Raw genomic sequence first — 22,606 nt, forward strand, 5'->3', positions numbered from 1 at the left:
CCCGTGCACCTGTGGTTAGTGGCCAGGCTGCACCCAGTGTGTCCACTCCCTCTTGCCTGGGAATGGGCGCATCAGAGTGTGAAACCCCTTTCCCTAAGTTTTCCTTGAAACACAAATCCCATGCCTTGTTCTTTGACAAGAGTTCTGGATCGAGAAGCACTACGTAATACCCTTGGGGATTTACAGTGCACATTTGTATATCGAAGGCTTAGAGACATCCTGCAATGAAAGAGACCTGTCCAATTCAATGTTTTCCTAACTTACTTAACCACAGACTTTCCTGTTGTATAAGAAACATTAACTTCCCATAAACCCACTTGGAGAAATGCTCATTTAGATGTCTTGCTGGATCAGGGGATCCATTTCATCTGTTGTATTTATTTGTTTGAATTTTCTTTCCCATTTCACATCAACTCTTCTAGAATTTATTTCTTACTTACATTTTAGTATATGATTTCTGAGTATATTAAGCCTCTTTATTTATACTTTACCTCTCTATTTTAGATGATACCCCTGCCTGTGGTACCTTCAGGTTTAAACCTGAAGAAGTGGCCTACTGATGCCATCTGGAACTAGTAGCTTACTATATCTTCCACTAAAAGTGAATGGCCCTCTTATTGACTTATTGTCCAGCCGTGTTAAGAAATTGGAAGTTCAGAGAGCTGGTGGACATAGCCTGACTTTGAAGTCAGTTACAGCTGAGTTCAGATCTCTTCTCTACTCTTTCCCAAGCTAGGTCACCAGAGGCAGATTCATTCATTCACTCCCTCCCTCATTTATTCATCCAGAAAGCAAGGATACCGAGAAAGCCTTCCCAGAAGAGAGACCCTTGACCTGAACCACAAATAATTAATAGATATTTTGTGAAACTGCTCTCTTGGGCTTGGAGAGGCTCTTTTCTTTAAATAGAAACATTACACAACATCAAGCATTGGTTGATACACCTGATATTTAGAGAGTGAGGTGAAATCAGTATTTCAGTATTTTTAAAAAGAAAAAAAAGAAAAGACTTTCTAAAATTGTGGCCTTGACTCAGCCAGGATTTACCAAGTGTCTGCTCTGTTCCAGGCTCTGTGCTAAGCTTGCCTGTCACCTTCGTTTCAGAGATTGCTTATACAGAGTATTCTAATAGTTTACACTAAGACGCTACTTCGTTCTATAGGGAAATATGGACGTGGGTATAGGACCAGATTTTTAAAACGTCCTGCTTTTTCTTTCCCTCAAGTAGAGAAAACTTTGATTTGGTTATCCTAGCAGCATCACACATGTAAGAAGATTCTTTTCTGCAGCAGTGGCCTTGAAATACATCAGCTGATGGTGAATATCACAGCTAGATAAATTCTTTGAATTCTAAAATACTCAACAAGGATCAAGTGAAGTGAGTTTTAAAACATATGAGATATGGACCGAGCAGACAGAGTAGGGCAGCAGGCAAAGGGAGCAGCAGATGCCTGTATTCTTTTCTTATCAGTTAAATGAAGACAGTAAATGTCTACTGTGAGGCATTATGGTGTTCTCCCAGTACATGGCGAGCCCTGTGTGCTTGTACATGTTTATTTTGTTAGATTTTTAAATTGTGTTAATAAGGTTCTTCCTAAGTAAAAGTTTTTTGTTGTAAAACATGTACCATAACGTGTGATAAAGATGTTCAGTAAAGGCAAGGAAAATGTGATTTGATGTCACTTTCATTATGGTTTTGTTCTGGTTTAAACATAGCAGATTATAGATTACATGCATGGAAATGAAATTAAGGGTCTGAAAGTCGATCATGAACTGATTAATCATTTCAAGCATAATAAAGAAACCCTTAGGGTCAGGCTGACTCTTTTAAACCAAGGCGTATGTAGGCATTTTCCTTTTGCTTTCTCATTTAGCTTGGTCTTATAAATCTTAGCTCTCCCCACCCTGTTCTTATAATTATCCTCAGATGAAATCAGGTGCTGCCCATAACGCAAAGGAAAATCACGCTTTCATTTTCACTCTTGATGTATGAGATGATGTTAAATCTAACCCATCATTTACTTGAGTTGAATTAGACAAAATATAATTGCATTACTTTATGTTAAGGAATTCTCATATTCCCTGACACTCCTACACATACCCAATTTTCTCTGTAAAACTTCCAGTAAAACTGTACTTTCCACTTAAATTCAGTCTTGCCAGTTCCCGATCCCTTTGGCATAAAGTGGGAACTCGGTTCCCCCTTTTCCTTAGGTCTTTCCCAGATCTCCCAGAGGAGTCACTCACCTCTGTTCTTTCTTCATAGGAATTACGCCTTAGACCTTAGGCAAGTGATTTGCACTCCCTGACTGTAGGTCTTTCTTCTCTGGCGAAACTTTGGTTTTTCTTCTCCTCTGAACAGCTAAGGCTGCGGGGCCCAAACTTGACCTTGCATCCATCTTCCTTAGAAAGCTTGTTTAAACAGAGGTTGTTGGATCCCATCCGTAGAGTCTGATTAAAGAGATTTGAGATTTTGTTTCAAAGAAGTTTCTGCCTGGTCTGACACTGTTGCTCTGAGGACCACACTAGTCAGGGTTGTCACTCTGGGCAGACAGCTCAAGTTCCCTGGCGTCATAGAGAAGCTGTAACTTTTTTCATCCACATTCACTGCCTAATTAATTATTTTTACTTTTATACACACCATCTGCTTTTTATCTTATAATAATAAGTAACTTGAATGAGAAATAAGCTGCTGGTTGATTATATCGCCCTCTTGTGTTTCTGTGTCATATTTCTTTTTAATGACTTTCTGGAGACTTCCCTGCTGGCACAGTGGTTAAGAATTCGCCTACCAACGCAGGGGACACGGGTTTGAGCCCTAGTCTGGGAAGATCCCACATGCCGCAGAGCAACTAAGCCTGTGCGCCACAACTACTGAGCCCGCATGCCACAATTACTGAAGCCTGTGCTCTGCAACAAGAGAAGCCACCACAATGAGAAGCCTGTGCACCTCAACGAAGAGTAGCCCCTGCTCGCTGCAACTAGAGAAAGCCCGCATGCAGCAACAAAGACCCAACACAGCCAAAAATAAATAAGTTAATTAATTAAAAAAATAACTTTCTGAATGTAAAAATAATACCACTTCATTGTTAAAACTTAGAAAATACAGGGACAAAAGACTAAAATAAAAATCACCAATCACCGAGAGTAGAAATAGCTGTGTGTGGATTGGTTCAAGATGGCGGAGTAGAAGGACGTGCTCTCACTCTTGTGAGAGCACTGGAATCACAACTAACTGCTGAACAACCATCGACAGGAAGACACTGGAACTCACCAACAAGATACCCCACAACCAGAGACAAATCAGAAGCCACAGTGAGACGGTAGGAGGGGCACAATCACAATAAAATCAAATCCCGTAACCGCTGGGTGGGTGACTCACAAACTGGAGAACACTTATACCACAGAAGTCCACCCACTGGAGTGAAGGTTCTGAGCCCCACGTCAGGCTTCCCAACCTGGGGTTCCGGCAACGGGAGGAGGCATTCCTAGAGAATCAGACTTTGAAAGCTAGTGGGATTTGATCGCAGGACTTCGACAGGACTGGGGGAAACAGAGGCTCCACTTTTGGAGGGCACACACAAAGTAGTGTGTGCATTGGGACCCAGGGGAAGGAGCAGTGACCCTAGGGGAGACTGAACCAGACCTACCTGCTATTGTTGGAGGGTCTCCTGCAGAGACGGGGGGCGGCTGTGGCTCACTGTGAGGAAAAGGACACTGGCAGCAGAAGTTCTGGGAAGTACTCCTTGGTGTGAGCCCTCCCAGAGTCCACCATTAGCCCCACCAAAGAGCCGGGGTAGGCTCCAGTGTTGGGTCGCCTCAGGCCAAACAACCAACAAGGAGGGAACCCAGCCCCACGCATCAGCAGACAAGCAGATTAAAGTTTTACTGAGCTCTGCCCACCAGAGCAACAGCCAGCTCTACCCACCACCAGTCCCTCCATGAAGAAACTTGCACAGGCCTCTTAGATAGCCTCATCCACCAGAGGGCAGACAGCAGAAGCGAGAAGAACTACAATCCTGCAGCCTGTGGCACAAAAACCACATTCACAGAAAGATAGACAAGATGAAAAGGCAGAGGGCTATGTACCAGATGAAGGAACACGATAAAACCCCAGAAAAACAACTAAATGAAGTGGAGATAGGCAACCTTCTAGAAAAAGAATTCAGAATAATGATAGTGAAGATGATCCAGGACCTCGGGAAAAGCATGGAGGCAAAGATCAAGAAGATGCAAGAGATGTTTAACAAAGATCTAGAAGAATTAAAGAACAAACAAACAGAGATGAACAATACAATAACTGAAATGAAAACTACACTAGAAGGAATCAATAGCAGAATAACTGAGGCAGAAGAGCGGATAAGTGACCAGGCAGACAGAATGGTGGAATTCACTGCTGCGGAACAGAATAAAGAAAAAAGAATGAAAAGAAACGAAGACAGCCTAAGAGACCTCTGGGACAACATTAAACGCACCAACATTTGTATTGTAGGGGTCCCAGAGGAGAAGAGAGAGAGAAAGGACCTGAGCAAATATTTGAAGAGATTACACTTGAAAACTTCCCTAACATGGGAAAGGAAATAGCCACCCAAGTCCAGGAAGCACAGAGAGACAAATACCCAGAGACAAATGACAATGAAAACACGACAATCCAAAACCTATGGGATGCAGCAGTTCTAAGAGGGAAGTCTATAGCAACACAGTCCTACCTGAAGAAACAACAAACATCTCACACCTAAAGGAACTAGAGAAAGAAGAACAAATAAAACCCAAAGTTAGTAGAAGGGAAAAAATCATAAAGATCAGAGCAGAAATAAATGAAATAGAAACAAAGAAGACAATAGCAAAGATCCATAAAACTAAAAGCTGGTTCTTTGAGAAGATAAACAAAATTGATAAACCATTAGCCAGACTCATCAAGAAAAAGAGGGAGAGGACTCAAATCAATAAAATCAGAAATGAAAAAGCAGAAGTTACAACAGGCACCACAGAAATACAAAGCATCCTAAGAGACTACTACAAGCAACTCTATGCCAATAAAATGGACAACCTGGAGGAAATGGACAAATTCTTAGAAAGGTATAACCTTCCAAGACTGAACCAGGAAGAAATAGAAAATATGAACAGACAAATCACAAGTAATGAAATTGAAACTGTGATTAAAAATCTTCCAACCAACAGAAGTCCAGGCCCAGATGGCTTCACAGGTGAATTCTGTCAAACATTTAGAGAAGAGCTAACACCCATCCTTCTCAAACTCTTTCAAAAGATTGCAGAGGAAAGAACACTCCCAAACTCATTCTATGAGGCCACCATCACCCTGATACCAAAACCACACAAAGATACTACAAAAAAAGATTACAGACCAATATCACTGATGAATATAGATGCAAAAATCCTCAACAAAATACTAGGATACAGAATCCAACAGCACATTAAAAGGATCATACACCAAGATCAAGTGGGATTTATCCCCGGGATGCAAGGATTCTTCAATATATGCAAATCAATGAATGTGATACACCATATTAACAAATTGAAGAAGAAAAACCATATGATCATCTCAATAGATGCAGAAAAAGCTTTTGACAAAATTCAACACCCATTTATGATTAAAAACTCTCCAGAAAGTAGGCATAGAGGGAACCTACCTCAACATAATAAAGGCCATATATGACAAACCTACAGCAAACATCATTCTCAATGGTGAAAAACTGAAAGCATTTCCACTAAGATCAGGAACAAGACAAGGTTGCCCACTCTCACCACTCTTATTCAACATAGTTTTGGAAGTTTTAGCCACAGCAATCAGAGAAGAAAAAGAAATAAAAGGAATACAAATTGAAAAAGAAGAAATAAAGCTGTCACTGTTTGAAGATGACATGATACTATACATAGAGAATCCTAAAGATGCTACCAGAAAACTACTAGAGCTAATCAATGAATTTGGTAAAGCTGCAGGATACAAAATTAATGCACAGAAATCTCTTGCATTCCTATACACTAATGATGAAAAATCTGGAACTCTTCCATTTACCATTGCAACAAAAAGAATAAAATACATAGGAATAAACCTACCAAAGGAGACAAAAGACCTGTATGCACAAAACTATAAGACACTGATGAAAGAAATTCAAGATGATACAAACAGATGGAGAGATATACCATGTTCTTGGATTGGAATAATCAATATTGTGAAAATGACTATACTACTCAAAGCAATCTACAGATTCAATGCAGTCCCTATCAAATTACCAATGACATTTTTTACAGAACTAGAACAAAAAATCTTAAAATCTGTATGGAGACACAAAAGACCCCAAATAGCCAAAGCAATCTTGAGGGTAAAAAACTGAGCTGGAGGAATCGGACTCCCTGACTTCGGACTGTACTACAAAGCTACAATAAGACAATATGGTACTGGCACAAAAACAGAAATAGAGATCAATGGAACAGGATAGAAAGCCCAGAGATAAACCCACACACCTGTGGTCAACTGATCTATGACAAAGGAGGCAAGGATATACAATGGAGAAAAGACAGTCTCTTCAATAAGTGGTGCTGGGAAAACTGGACAGCTACATGCAAAAGAATGAAGTTAGAACACTCCCTAACACCATACACAAAAATAAATTCAAAATGGATTAGAGACCTAAATGTAAGACCAGGCACTATAAAACTCTTAGAGGAAAACATAGGAAGAACACTCTTTGACATAAATCACAGCAAAATCTTTTTTGATCCACCTCCTAGAGTAATGGAAATAAAAACAAAAATAAACAAATGGGACCTAATGAAACTTAAAAGCTTTTGCAAAGCAAAGGAAACTACAAAGAAGACAAAAAGACAACCCTCAGAATGGGAGAAAATATTTGCAAACGAATCAGTGGACAAAGGATTAATCTCCAAAATATATAAACAGCTCATGTAGCTCAATATTAAAAAAACAACCCAATCCAAAAATGGGCAGAAGACATAAATAGACATTTCTCCAAAGAAGACATACAGATGGCCAAGAAGCACATGAAAAGCTGCTCAGCATAACTAATTATTAGAGAAATGCAAATCAGAACTACAACGAGGTATCACCTCACACCAGTTAGGATGGGCATCACCAGAAATTCTACAAACAACAAATGCTGGAGAGGGTGTGGAGAAAAGGGAACCCTCTTGCACTGTTGGTGGGAATGTAAATTGATACAGCCACTATGGAGAACAGTATGAAGGTTCCTTAAAAAACTGAAAATAGAATTACCATATGACCCAGCAATCCCACTACTGGGCATATGCCCAGAGAAAACCATAATTCAAAAAGACACATGCACCCCAATGTTCATTGCAGCACTGTTTACAACAGCCAGGTCATGGAAGCAACCTAAATGCCCATCGACAGACGAATAGATAAAGAAGAAGTGGTACATATATACAATGGAATATTACTCAGCCGTAAAAAGGAACGGAATTGAGTCATTTCTAGAGACGTGGATGGATCTAGAGACTGTCATACAGAGTGAAGTAAGTCAGAAAGAGAAAAACAAATATATATTAACACATATATGTGGAACCTAGAAAAATGATACCGATGAACCAGTTTGCAAGGCAGAAATAGAGACACAGATGTAGAGAACAAACGTATGGACACCAAGGGGGGAAAGTGGTGGGGTGGGGGTGGGATGAATTGGGAGATTGGGATTAACATGTATACACTGATGTGTATAAAATGGATGACTAATAAGGACCTGCTGTGTAAAAAAATTAAATTCAAAAAAAAAAATCACCAGTCACCTTGCAATCTGTTGTTAAGGGGTTGGGATCTATCTATCTATCTTCTAACCTTTTTTTCTATTTATACATACATATTGTTTTCCTGTGTGTAATTTTTGTTATTCAATATTTAAACAGTACTGGGTTCGTACTGTAGTGCTATTTTGTAACCCTATTTTTCATTTATTTATATACTTTGAAAATGTTTTCCTGTTTCGTAAAATATTGTAGCCTGAGAACCTTTGTTTCATTGGACGCGTACAGCCCCCTAAAGCAGAGCTGCCCAGGCTGGAGCGGGGTCAGGAGCCTGGAGCTTCTCCCCCATTACCAGCTGCAGCCCCCTCAAAGAGGGGCCTGCAGAATCCAGAGGCGCTACCCGTAACATCATTCTAACCCCTGTATAGAAAGCTCACCATTTGCACCATAATTTATGTACCCGCTCTCCTATTTTGACTATTTCCATTTTTTCACTGTTTAGAATAATTGTTGAAAGCATCTCTGATATCTCTGCACGTGCTGTGATGAGCATGAATCCAGTTTATAATATTTTCACTTCGCTATTGTTTGAGTCGGTCCGGAAATGCAGAGAAACCGCCGGCGGCCCAGGGCGCCCTGGTGGTCCTGTCAGCCCTTGCTCGGCTCAGATCCTGAAGCTCGTTTTCTTGAGAGATTGCAGGCTTTTTCAAGAGGTGGTTGTATTGCGCCAGAAGTTTTGTAGTGGATATCGTGGGGTGTACAAAAAAGTTTAGAGTGTTGATAGGAATTATGAATTCACCCTCTAACTGTTCAGCATTACTGCAGAATTGTTTGTTGTCGTTTTATTACTTGGTTGGGGGGTGGACCAGGGCTGTCCTTCAGCTCGTGAGGCGGTTGAGGCATCTACTGTAGCTGTTACGCCCACTTGGTCTGGATTTTTTTCTCCTGTGTTCAGTTGTATCTCAGTAGCTCATTTTAAACTATAGGAGGATTGTAACTGGAGCTATTTTAGAGACCTCCTGGGTCTCTCATTTTGTCAGTGGCGGAAGCGAGAAGTGATGGACCTGAACTTACACAGCCAGCTGGAGGCAGGTCAAGTCTAGAGCACCCTTTCTTCCCCAGCTGTCAGACAGCCTCGCAGCCGCTTGAAGGAGGGTATCCTTGGTCTGTCACCTGACCATATCCCATCCCTCTCCTAAGTCCACCCCGCCACCTCCCTGCCCTTCCATTCTGACGCTGAGCACACCAGGAAGGCCAGAACTGGTTCAGATGCTGTTAACATGTCTGAGTCTCAGAACAGCTTGCCTGCTTTGAAGGGGAACTCATTTCTTCATCCATTTACTCAATCAGCAAAGCATTTTACTCAGTGGATATCGTGTCTATACTGCACTAGGGGGTTGATGTAACACAGTGGTAGACAAAACAGTCATAGCCCCTCCCTCAAGGAGCATTACTCCCGACAGCGAAGAAACAAGTGACTCTAAAATGCAGGCTCTTGAAAGTGAGCCTGTTCTGCCTGGTTGAGAGTAATGGGAGATTAGGGAGAAGTGATCAATCTAGAACTAGAACGGTCAAGACCTCACTGAGGAAGTGGCATGGAGACTGGAAGGCGCTTTGCCAGTAGCCAGAGGACGAGTGGTCCAGACGGAGAGCACAGCATGTGCCAGGAAGAGAGAACTTGATGGGTTGAGAAGCCGAGGAGGCCTGGCGTGGTTGAAGGGTAGTGGGAATGGGTGGAGGGGCTTAAGACAGGTTGTGCTGGGGTTAGACCTATACTGGGAGGTTGGATTTGAATCCAGTGTGATGGAAAGTGGTTGATGTGTTTTAAGCAGGAAAGTGATATGATCTGATAAATCACTTGAAAACATCAGTCTAACAGCATGACACAGCACATGAGACTGGCCTTTGGAGTTAGTAAAAACCTAAATTAGTAACCTGACCATCTGCCTTACTTACTGTTTGACCTTGGGCAAGTTGCTTAACCTCTCTGAGCCTGTTTCCTCATTAATTGGGTGAGACTAAGACACATCTTACAGAGTTGTTTCAAGCAACAACTTTAGATAACATATGTTAAACACAGTACTATCATTTTAATAACTATTTCAGACTGCCTGGGTTGGAACATGGTGTAATGGGATGCATTATCGTACAGTTTATAGAATGAGGCAGGGGAACAACTGCGAAACTTCCAGTGGAGAGAGTGGTGCGATGTGAAGAACCTTTGGGAGTCTCCCCCCTCCACCTCCCCAGGCTCAAAAGACCTATTTCAGTATCTGAAATGCTATCATTATGTTTTTTCCACCACTACTGCTGAGCCTTTCAAGTGTAAAGAATTCTAAGAAAATAAACCGAGTCACACTTTATCAAGAGTCTGTGTTGTACATGCATTGCAGGCCGTATCTGTATGTCACACAGCCCCCTGGCAGCATGTGGAGTGGCCTTGAATGACTTGCCCAAGCACACCCTAGCTGAGTGCATGTCACCTGCTTGACCATGTGAGCACGGGGCACTCTGGCATCTGTGAAGGGTACACTTACAAAGCCCTTAACAGTGCATGAGGTGGTATCATTAACCCTCATCCCTCCACTTCTGAGCAGTATTCTTTGTTTCCCCTTGATGCATATGCAACCAAATAAAATAAAGCTTCGCTTAATAGGTCAGTAATCGCTTGTAATAACTGTTCATTCACATACATAGTATGTTGTAGTTTTCAGAGCATTCCGATACCTGTAAGAAGGTGGTGCTGTAAGCAGTTCATTGCCTTTAGTGTCGGACCTGGTTTGTGCTTTGACGCCTCCGATTCATAGTGTGTTTGAACACACCTTGCAGGGTTACCAGGAGCAGCCAATGAAGCAGGCAACCCTGTGTGTCTGCAGTGAAGTGGGATCTTCGTTGGTGTCAGGCCCTGGTCCCCTCACATCGGCGTGGGCTAGTTGAGGAAGGTGCCAGGACACCCATTTTTAAATCAGGAAGCCAAGTCAGCAGGTCAGATGGTTCTCCCAAAGTCACAGGCCAGGAGTGATGTGTGGCCTCATGCCTCTCGGCTCCCACCAAAACCTCTTTTCTCCAGATCTTAATGCCCTGGAAAACGGCCTGATGACAAGGCACCAGTGTAAAATATCTTCAGGGTGGTGAGTAACTGTCTAGGGCATGAAGGAGTTAACACACCAGACAGAATACCTAATTGATACCTGGGAATCTCAGCAGAACTTCTGGGAGCTGGCTCATTACTTTAATTGGATTTTCCAACGTGTTGAGCAAGTCAGCAGATTCGCATTAGCCTTACTTTCAGAGGAGCTGTTTCCCTCTGTAGAGGGGAAGGAGAGAGAGGGGGAGGCAGTGGGCAGTGGAGAGAGGGTGTCAGAGCTAATGCAGGATGACAAAGCAAGCCCGTTAGGACGTCCTCGTTAATTGATACGGTCGCACGTGCATGTAGGTGTTAAGGGCGGGGGTGTATGGGGGTACCCTTTGCAGAGCTGTGCTGCTTTCTCCTGCTCTCACACAGGGAAGAACAGCGGTGGTGCTGAGTCACTGCCCCCCCCCCTCCCCCGAGGCCCACACAGGCCAGCCAGAAACTGCCCTGCAGCGTGAGGACCCACAACTGCTTCTTGGCTCCTGTGTTGGAATCTGGTCAATTAGTGAACAAGGCCAGATGAGCTGCCTCCCCTTAAGGAACATACCTTCTAGAAAAGAAAGACAGGTGGTAAATCGGTAAACAGGTAACGAGACCATTTCATTTTGTAGCAAAGCTCTATGGGGTAAAGAGAAAATAAGGGCATAGATGCGTGTGTGTTTACATACACAGGAAAATTGCCCCTGAAGTCATTTCCAATGGCTGGAATTACAGTTTGTATAATGTCTGGGAGTGTTTAAGCAGTTGTAAGGAATAAATGGTTATTTTTATCAAAGCCAATATTAATTACAGTTTATTTGCTTAAACAAGTCATTTTTGCATCGTTATGCAGAACGGTAGACCTCAGCCACCTCCTGTCTGGTTTATCCCAAATTTTTTGGTGGGCTTGATGTATATGCTCCTAGGGGAAAATTTCCCCCGCTTTTTTTAATATTTATTTATTTGGCTGTGTCGGGTCTTAGTTGCGGCATGCGGGATCTAGTTCTAGTGACCAGGGATCGAACCCAGGTCCCCTGCATTGGGAGCCTGGAGTCTTAGCCACTGGACCACCAGGGAAGTCCCAGGGAAATTTCGCCTTTGTGAGGAAGGAAATGAACAGCAGTTTGTTTGGAAAGTAGTGTCTTTACCCAACTACACCTCATTCCTGCAATGGTCTTTAATGTGTTGTGTGCTTAGTAAAATGGAAAAGATATACTTCTTAAAACATGCCCTCTAACCTTGTGTAATCTTGAATCACATAAAGCACTTACGTTAATTTAACTTTATTGATAAAGGAAATGGATTGAGAGTAAATGAGAGTGGAGTAATCGATAGGACTTCGGTAAAGTAAATGGGAAATAATTATATAATAGAATTAAAAGGCTTCTTTTAAAAATCTGAGGATTCTGAAGGTGATACGGGAAGTCTGTCCACTAATATTATTATTGTGTTATGTTGGCTGCATTGCCCATGGGGTGCTTTTGTTACACATCCGTTTGCAATGAACAGTTTGCTCAGGTCATGAAAAGGATTCCTGAAAGAGCCGGAAAATTAAAAACAAACAAACAGGAAAATGACAGAATCCTACACCTGTGAAGCCTTGCGACCCATCCCTGTCACAGAGCAACACCTTCAAATATCTGAGAGAGTAGGTGTTCTTAGTTGGGATGGCCAAGGAAGAGACGTTTCATTTTGCCCAAATATGTCCTAAAAGTTTCCTCCTCTTGAGATTGCTCTGTTCTCTCTGACTTCTTTCAGTATCTTTATAATAACAGACAGTTACTATTCACTTAACACAATCTCCTTTGCCAGTTTTTATAAATTAACCTACCTTTTCACCAGGAAATGAGTTAGGAGGAGTCTGTAAGTTTAAATTTTTTTTCCTGTGGCCTTTTCATGGGATCATCAGTGGGAAGATTCTCAAATCATAATACATGGTTATTTTGCCTTCTTGGTTTCTTATCAGCCCCCAGGAGTATGTGAGTGGATAACCACAGAGAAATTCTTAATTCTTGGGGTTTTCCATCAATGCGACTGCAGTCCAGTGCCTGCCCAGTGCCTGACCATGTGCCTGACCATGATGACTGGGCTGAAAGGTGATGCCGTGCGTTCGTTGTGTGATCAGTACGCGGTTTTCGAGGGACTTTTCCTTCCCAATAACCCCCACATTGAGTACAGACCACAGACTTTCACGATTCTTTTATTGTTACTTTGTAACACAGCCTTCAGGTCAAGGTGGCAATGACGTTTATGTATTTTTTGGTCTTTCCTGCTTCATTTCCCGAAGGATGAGAGACACTGGGGAAAGCCTTGATTCAGGACTAATAGTTAAAAATGCTTTATGATCACTGTCTCTTCATGTTTTGTTTTAGAATTTTTACTTTTTTTGAATCCACAATGTAGTACATGTTACCCCCCCGACATGCAGAAGGTACACAGTACAAGGCTCCTCTCCCACCCTGTGTCCTTGCCCTACCCCTACCCCGTGTCCATCCCTGGCGGGGACCAATGTCAGCAGTTTAGTCTGTATCCTCTCAGAAAGAATTTAAGCATGAACATATTTTTTTCCTCTTTTTATCCAAATCCTTGTACACCATGAATACTGTTTTTCACTTTGCTTTTATCACAAAACAGTTTATCTTGGAGATATTTCCAAAGTTAAACATAAAAAGCTTTCTCATTTTTATGGCAATTGTGTAGAACTTCCATAATTTATTAACTGGTCCCCTACTGATAAGCACTAAACTTAGCATCAGTATAAACATTCCTGTCGAGGAGACCCTTGTACACATGCGACTTCGTGTTTCCTTCATTCTACAGATATTTATTGAGTACCTCCTCTGTGCTATGCAGTGTTCTAAATTCTGAAAGCATAGCAGTGAACTTACAGACCCCAGTCTCAAAGAGCTTGCATTCAGATTGGGAACACAGCAAACAAATAAGGAAACAGATACAGATAAAAGGTTAAGGAAACAGATACAGATAAAGGGTTAAGGGCAGTAAGTGTTGAGATGAAAATGCAAGATCTCCACGAACAGAGGAAAGGTAGGTTCTGGCTTGATGAGCGGAGATCCCTGCCTCACTTACCACCATCCACGCAAACGCCCAAGACCCACAGGGTAGCAGGATGCAGGGGGCTTGTGACCCAGGAATGAGACTGTTGAGGACTCGGAGCAAGATGTTATTCCCACTGTCTGTCTGGGGCAGAGAGTGAGTCCTGTTAATCTTTGTTTTTCCCATCTCATACCCAAAGCCAGTGTTTTTCAACCTTTTCTTTTATTATTACTACCTGCAGACTCCCACCCCAAGGAGCTTTTTAAAAGATAGTCTTTGGGCTTCCCTGGTGGCGCAGTGGTTGAGAGTCTGCCTGCCGATGCAGGGGACGCGGGTTCGTGTTCCCGGTCCGGGAAGATCCCACATGCCGCAGAGCGGCTGGGCCCATGAGCCGTGGCCACTGAGCCTGCGCGTCTGGAGCCTGTGCTCTGCAACAGGAGGGGCCGCAGCGGTGAGAGGCCCGCTACCACAAAAAAAAAGAAAAGATAGTCTTTTCCTAATAACTTTCTCCGTGAAATTTTAATACCACACATATTCTCTATATCAGTTTACATACTGTGACCCTTTGGAAAGCCACAAACCATAGTCTGTAATCATATTTATTATTATTAATTAAATATTATAGCTATTATATAATTATATTATCAATAATTAATGTAATTATAAACTATGTCTTATATTACTGTTATTAATTAAATATGTTTTATTATTGTTGATAATTAAATATTAATGTTATTGATATTATTTTCACCCCACACCCTAAGACCTAGTGCCCTCGACCTCCCAGAACCTAGGCTGTGCATCACGGCCCTCTCACTGTTGGCCGGCCTGCCAGCCCGGCTGTTTCTCTGCATGGGTGGTGGTGAGATTGCAAAGATGGAATGTCTTGGTAGGAATCTCTTTGTCTGAAATAAAAAAGAAAGAGATGGTTGTTTCTGACCCCAGTCGTCTGGTGGCGTGCGTTGGAAAACTGCCCTCGTGTGTCACATTGGTGGTCAGGGAGGGCAAGACGTGGAGTGACTCGGAGCTGCAGGAAGCCTCGGATGAGAACCACGGGACAGGGCCAGGGAGGAGTTCAGGGCTGGAGGGAAGGTCTCCCCGCCCTGCCCGTCTGTTCCCACATTGCCTTATTCGAATTTAACATCCCATAGGATTTTATGGTAATAAACGCTTCCCAGGTGTCAGGGAGCACACCAGCACTTTCCCCGTGCATTAACTCATTGCATCTTCACAGCAGCCACCCACCACAGGTTCTGGTAGCCTCGCTTTAGAGCGGTGGTTAAGAGGGTCATGCACAGAGCCTGTAAGTGTCAGCGTTGCTTCCTCTCACACCACCGTCTCCCTCTGCCTGACCTCATCATGCGTTAGAGCTGGTTGCGTACTGACTGCGTCTGCCCCTGGGTCGTCAGCCCTCTGTAGGCAGGCCGTGTTGTGTACATCATCGCACCCCCGTCCCAGGCCCTGGCATAGCGGGTGTCACAGAATAGGTACTTCATAAATGAGCGATGGAAGGGTGGTTGGACGGGTGGGCGGCTGATAAACGAATACGCTCACACATGAGTAAAATTCCTTCTCGAATGGGGGGACCCGCCAGCCTCTCCATCTGTAACCGCTGCTGCGGGTCCCTGCGGTCTCAGTTCCACGCTGCTGGAACTGGTTTCGCCAAGATGCCAGGGCTCCCCCTGAAGACGGACTGTATAGCGCTTCTCAGCCCTCGTTTTCCTGACTCTTTCCACACTGGCCCATCCCTCCCTTGGTTTCCCTGCCACCCTGCTCCCCAGTTGGGTACATTCCTTCCCCCTCTCTCTGTAGACTGCTCTTCGCACCACCCTAAAATCAAGGAGACCCAGGCCTCCGCCCTGGAACAGTGAAAAAACCCCTGCTCCAGCTGTAGATTGCACTTCCTAAATAGCTTTCCTTTTAACAGAACTTGGCACCGAGGATACAGTCGCGAGCAGGAGCGTCGCTGTCTCTGCCCTCGTTTCACCGAGCTTATGTGTGACGGGGTGACCGTGCTCAGTCGGCAGCGGCCGGTTTTGCTGTCCCACGTGCACCTTCTTTTTCTCACCGTCTCCCGTCTTTGTTTGCTTTTCAGCTCCAGGGCCTGAGCCACAACGTGATCTTCACCTTGGATTCCTTGTTGAAAGGAGACCTAAAGGGAGTCAAAGGAGTGAGTGTTGAGAAATTTGATTTTCAGTTTAGCTTGAAAGGGTTGCCTTCTTTCTCTTCTAAGATCCCGGTGGTACTCATGTCTGAAAGGCACTCTGAACGTTTTCAGCATAAAAGATGCTGTTGGAAAATGATCGTTAGAAAAAAACACACCGCTTCACATGGCGCTATTGCCCGAGAGACAAGATGAGACACTCAGGAAGACCGGGGCGGCGGGGGGCGTCTTCGCTGAGTCTGGGCTCCCCCCGGAGGACCCGTGGACCCACCTCTCAGAACCACTGGGTCCTCCCTCATCGTCGTGACCGGGAACGCACACCATCCCACTCTCTTAGCTTCTCGGGTGTAATAAGTTGTGTGATGTGCCTGAAAGTGTCCTATAAAGGAGAACATTTCTGCTAAGATGTTGCTGGAAGATTATGCACCTTTAAGCAAAAGTACTTTCAATCTCAGTTTTATTTTCTCTTTTTTAAGGATCTCAAGAAGCCATTTGACAAAGCTTGGAAAGATTATGAGACAAAGTTGTAAGTGTTTTTTTTTTTTTTGGTTGGTTGCTTGGTTTATTTGCTGTGAGTATTCTAAGAAAAAGAATAACTACAAGAAGGACAGAGCCCTGAACTAATAGCGTTGGGACAAAACACTGTTGAGTCCATCCTCGTAAGGGCTGAGAGGCTGGGTGTTCTGACCTGACTAGAAGTGCTGACACCTCCCGTGCTAGTTGTGTCTGGAGCGAGATGTACTTTCACTGTCGGGTATTTGGGCATCCATGGCTGATACAAACTGTCAAGTTGTAGGTCTGTGACTGTTGCAACTTTCCTTTCGTTATAGTTAGCACATAACTGGAGACCATTTACACATTTCAGGATAGCACGGCAACTGGGCAGTACAAATAATACCCAGTGTGTGTGACATCTGTCTGCCCACCAGGGCCTGTGCAGAGTGCTTTACATGCATGACCTCCTCACAGCAACCCTCTCTGTGTGCACCTTGCACCGTCTGTTTATGGCTTAGGAAACTGAAGCTTAGAAAGGCTGAGGGGCCTGCAGAAAGTCCTAAGGCTAATAAATGTCGGGCTGGTGTCCCCTCCAGTCTGTGTAACCCCAGAGCTGGAGCCGTGTGGCATGACGGCAGTCAGAGGCCTGCGTGCTGGGGTTATCATGCGGGATGACGGGGAGGCCGCACGTGAGGTCTTGTCGTGGGCCTGACTCATCCTTGTGCGGTACTGTTCCTACCACATCTCTTTGTGATTATTGCTCTGAGGCATTTGTAACCAGGCTGTGGAGTGGGGTGGGAGGAGAAATGTATTTATAAACATTTAATAAAAGTCTTAGCTGTAAACTTGGATAAGTACAAACATGAGAGAATAAAAGCATTTCCGTAGGCAGCAGTAACAGCAGAGTGAAAACACAAGCCAAAGAAAAACAAATTCAGGACTACGTTATGCCCGCCCGTCATGTTTCTTCTCAAGAGTCGGTAGCTTCCTGCTTTCTTCCCACCCACACCAGTGGAGAGAGAGCTGAGGTTTATTCTCCTTCTGATAAAATCCCTGCCTTCACACCCATTTAACCTCCAAGGCGGGGTGATGAAAAGAGTCGCTTAGGAATGGCACGAGGGCATTACAGTGAATCCCAGCCAGGTCTGTAGGTTTTCCATTGGGTCAATGGCTTGATTTTCCACTGTGTTTGTATGTAGACAAGGATATTGGCTTTCTTTGGGGTTTGATATCCTACCCCACAATTTAAAAGAAGACTTGAAGGCTAAATCAGTCTTTGCTTTCACAACTAGAAATTATAGGCTCTTTCTGAAATTAGAAGTCTGCTTTCAAATTAAATGGATTTTCAGAAAAAGGGCTGTGACCCCTGGTGTTAATACCAAAGTATCAAATGTCATAGCCAAGCGTTAGCCTCGGGTACCGTAGGTTTAATGTGGTCCCTCCCTCTTATTTCCCTGGTTGCTTCCCAGCTGAAGAACATTTTCATAGCATTCCAAATTATAGATTAGGATTTCTTCTAAATCCTTATTTTGTACAACCCAGTGCCAGGTGGTTGAATGATTAAAACGTTACTGCGGTATGAAAACAGCCTAAGTTTAGAGAAATATTGGAAATTGCTTTTGACTAATTTACATGCATGTCTACAAAGACCCATTATCTACTTTGTCTTGAATTAACTCTTAAATCTCAATCTATTGATAATCAAGATATGCCTCAGGCCCCCAACCTTCTGATTCTTTTTCATCGTAAGGTGCCTTACTCTAGAAAAAGTAAACTGTCAAAATTACTTGATGCCAACCAAAATATAAGAGAATTTATATGAATCCATTCATGTGGGAGATCGGAGTTAAAATGTAGGAAGTCTCCTTGGTGAAGATCCATGCAATGTGTTGATTCTCTTTGAACTTAGATTTTCACTTTTGATCGATGCTCTCCATTTAAGAGTTCCTGCCTCCTAACTCCGGTAATTAAGAAATAATCAGGTGGCTCCCATTAAAGGGAGGACACGACTGCGGTGTTTTTGTTTCTAATGATGGCACCCGCTTTCATTACAGTACAAAAATTGAGAAGGAGAAAAGGGAGCACGCCAAACAGCACGGGATGATCCGCACGGAGATCACCGGAGCTGAGATCGCGGAAGAAATGGAGAAGGAGAGGCGCCTCTTTCAGCTCCAAATGTGCGAAGTAAGAGCAGACTTTTCAGCCCTTTGCCTAGAATTTGATTAACTGTCATCCTTCCTGCTAGTCAGCAGTCTTTATGCTTAAATGCAGGCTGTGTTTGATGATTAGAGGAGGGGACTGTTTCTCAAGGACTCTAATCTCCACTTTTCTCCAAGCCTTTTGGGATCCGCCGTTTCACTGTTGTCTCATATTTTGAGCCTGGGTCCTATGGGGCTCTTTAAGCCAAAACAGGATTCTTTGGTGAGAACTTTACTATTGCTTGTGAGTGAGTGTGGAAAAACAATTTTGGTGAGGGGTAACACTGGTGAATATTAAGTTTTACTGGTACAGATGTACAGCATGTTGCTTTTTTTTTAACCACGTGTCCAAGTTTGAATGAAAACTTGAAGTAGTGATTAAAGTCTGAGCTCATGAAAAAATAAATGCAACAAAAAGCATGTTGCCTTAGACTTAGAGCAGTGGTTCTCAAACGGGGTTCCCATTGGCATTCCCTGACCTAGAGACCAACCCATTCTGATGCTGAGTAATGGAATTCCTTTTGCAGTTTTCAGAAGATATTAAAGGGGCTAGAATTTTCTCAGTTTCAAGTTTTTCTTCCCTAATTGTTTTTTCTTTATTCCCCCCCACCCCCATTTATTACCCTTTGGCTCCTTGAACTTGTCTGTTTGTGAACACTTCCATGCAGTAAAACAAGTTAACAAGAAACAAACAATATCAGGGCTTCCCTGGTGGCACAGTGGTTGAGAGGCCGCCTGCCGATGCAGGGGACACGGGTTTGTGCCCCGGTCCGGGAAGATCCCACATGCTGCGGAGCGGCTGGGCCCGTGAGCCATGGCCGCTGAGCCTCCGTGTCCGGAGCCTTTGCTCTGCAACGGGAGAGGCCACAACAGTGAGAGGCCCGCGTACCGAAAAAAAAAAAAAGAAAAAAACAATATCAACAGAAAATCTTGGCCAGCTGTGAAAATCAGAGCCAGTAGTGTTTAGTGCATACACTAATAATGCTTTTTTTTTTTCTTTCACTTTTTAGTAGCAAAAGTACTTTCCAATTCACCTCTGTGGTCTGGAAGTTTTAGTATCTTACAAGCATATCCCTTAAAGAGAATGCCATCTGCCTTTCAATCCATCTCTCAGGTTTTGACCACGTGAACTATGAGTTTGAGATCCACTGCACACTGGGGGGAGATAATCAATTATTCCAGAATGTTTTGCTGTGCTTGATTTCTGCTTGTCTAGTAAACTAATCTTAAGCATCTATAAAATGCTAACACGCTGATCAGTTTGCTTGGTACACTTGTGACTGTGTCAAATTAGCATTCCCTAAATTCAGCTCACACTGTCTGGCGGCAGCTGACCCTCAGTAACTCACACTGATTAACGACTGGTAATCTGATCAACGCACAACTCTGTTTTATTTCCGCAGTATCTCATTAAAGTTAACGAAATCAAGACCAAAAAGGGTGTGGATCTGCTGCAGAATCTGATAAAGTATTATCACGCACAGTGCAAGTAAGTGGACTATTGCAGTCATGATTATTAGCCCAAGTAAGATCGCCTTCACTTCATTGGTTTTCTTAATTCTTTCCTTTCTGGTCTTCATTTGGTCCCTGTATATAGCTGTATAATGACCTTCCACGGCCAACCGATAAGAAATGGTTTTGTCTTCCATCTTCAGCATTTTCTATAAATCATTAACTCAAATTAGTGTAACTGTTCAGCTCCTCTAAATACTGTCTTACAAATGCTAACTTTGGCCTTGACAGCCTGTGGAGCTGTTGTCACAGATGCTTTTGTCACTGAAGAGGCCTTTCTAGGAACTCCCTCCCCCACTTACTTGGCATTTTACCTGTTATTGGGTCATTTGTACCACATATTCCTACTTGGGATTGTTTTTGTTTTGTTTTTTTCGTCATCCAAGTTAAGTGAAATTAAATACTTTGGACATTAGCAATACTTGGTATTTATACTTGGATTCCTGTGTAGTTGCTGGTATATTTTGAGAGACGTCCATTGTTCTACGCCGGCACCATTTTTGCTTATGTTGCAGGGCTACCTTTTTATTATGTTTGACATTCTGTGTCACCACATTTGCTTAGTTTACTTCTTGCTCACTTACTGGGTTAGCTTTCATTGGTTTTATTGTAGAATTTTTGTCTGAAGATGTGCCAGTTACCATTCAAGTCTGTAATGAGTCAGTGGAAGTTACAGAGAATAGAGTGCAAGGACTTTCCAAAGTGGTCCAGACAGCTCTCATAGTTATTTATAAGTAGAATACTGTAAAGGTCATTAGCACTAGGTAAAATGCTTACTCTCCAAAAAGTTAAAATTTATCATTTCCTTTGGTCATCTCTCTTAATTCTTTTTGGTAATGTTGTATCTAGGAGGATCTTCATGGTGAATGGCAACATTCAACGGGGCTAGCATTAATGTGATGGGAAAAGCATCAGGCTTGAGTCAGGCAGATAGACGAGTTCAAATCCTGGCTCTGCGGCCGGGTAACCACGTGACCTTTGTCAGGTGCATCTCTAAACCTCAGTATCCTCATCTGTCAGGTGGGGTTAAGGTTCATAGTAGACCCACCTTGGGTTTTGCGAAGATGTGAGAATTAAGTGAGATAATGCATAGGGACTGCCTCACCCAGTGCCTGCTGCACTGTGCCTGTTTGCTGCTGGGTTCTAAGTGGCACTAAAAATCATTCATTCACATATTTTATTATACAGGATTGTTTCTCTTCAGGAAGATCAAACTTTTAATGATCAACTTGTTATTTACATAACTTTGATTTTACTTTTTTCCTCTTTTCAAAGTAAATTCCGCCTTGTATAAAACTTTCAGATATGTATAAAAGTAATTATAGTGAAGTAGAAATATTTTCACATTTATAATTTTGCCTGTGGAAGCCTCATACTGACGACCTGGACTAACCTTTGACTTCATAGTATAGCAGGTGCTTGTGACACTTTGAAATGTGTGGTGGTGGTCCCTGATTTTAGTTTAGGGTGGAATTTTTCATCTTTCATCAGTTTCAGTTTTCCTAGAATATTTTGAAACTTTTACAGAAATAAGTGAATCTCTTTGTCTTCTCAATTACTACAACACTAGAGCAGCAAGTCTGATTTCACCTGATTTTAGAAATCTCTTTTGATTTCAAAATCCCTGAGGAGGATTTAACCTACACAAACATGAGTTTTCCCAAAAAGATGTTTTGTAAACTAGAGATATATTAACCTTTGTTGGTAAAGGTGAAAAGAAGAGCATCCTCCCTTGATTCTTGGCTTTTTCCCTTTCCACAAATATTTATTACTCTCTTAACAGAGGCCAGGTACTTTTCTAGGTTCTGGGGTTCAGAGGTGAAACAAGGCTTCTGCCTATGGGAGTTAACTGTCTGGTATAGGAAGTAAGTCAGGTCTATCAATAATCATAATGGGTCTGGAAAGTGACTGATAACACAGGGCATCAAGAGAAGGAGAGACTTCTGGCGACGGAGACTACAGAGGGCTCCTTAAAGGAGGTTGTGGCACTTGGAATTGGACTTGGAGGATGGCTGGCATTTGGGCACTGGAATCTGGTAGAAGCATCTACCCTAGGGCAGAGAAAGATCAGCAGAAGGAAACCCTACACGCTGAGAACTTCCTTGCAGGGAGAGAGATTCAAAGGCATCCAGTAGTAGAACTGGGTTATAATGTAATTCAACCCCAGCTGCCCCAGGTTGAGCCGCAAGGATGCCATCACAGCGAGAAACCAGTGTACCTTTCTTCTGAGGACTACTCTTATTCTTTCCTACTTCAGTCAGTCTCTCCAAACTCTTTATAGATGTGTAGTGGACTTGTAAAGCATCCTCTACTTAGATTTAAAAAGAGAAA

General features: G+C 43.0%; 1 protein-coding gene across 13 annotated transcripts in view; it reads left to right on the forward strand.

Annotated features, from left to right (window-relative positions):
* ASAP1 (ArfGAP with SH3 domain, ankyrin repeat and PH domain 1) overlaps nucleotides 1-22,606 on the forward strand; it is a 350,901-nt gene that overhangs the window by 239,923 nt on the left and 88,372 nt on the right. For all 13 annotated transcript variants that reach the window (XM_067711252.1, XM_067711247.1, XM_067711248.1 and 10 more), the window contains 4 exons: nucleotides 16,002-16,076; nucleotides 16,547-16,596; nucleotides 18,620-18,749; nucleotides 20,167-20,252. In XM_067711252.1, the coding sequence (XP_067567353.1) occupies nucleotides 16,002-16,076; nucleotides 16,547-16,596; nucleotides 18,620-18,749; nucleotides 20,167-20,252 (341 nt within the window). The remainder of the gene's footprint in view (nucleotides 1-16,001; nucleotides 16,077-16,546; nucleotides 16,597-18,619; nucleotides 18,750-20,166; nucleotides 20,253-22,606) is intronic.

Source organism: Pseudorca crassidens, chromosome 17 (assembly GCF_039906515.1).
Source record: "Pseudorca crassidens isolate mPseCra1 chromosome 17, mPseCra1.hap1, whole genome shotgun sequence".
Taxonomy (NCBI): Eukaryota; Metazoa; Chordata; class Mammalia; order Artiodactyla; family Delphinidae; genus Pseudorca; species Pseudorca crassidens.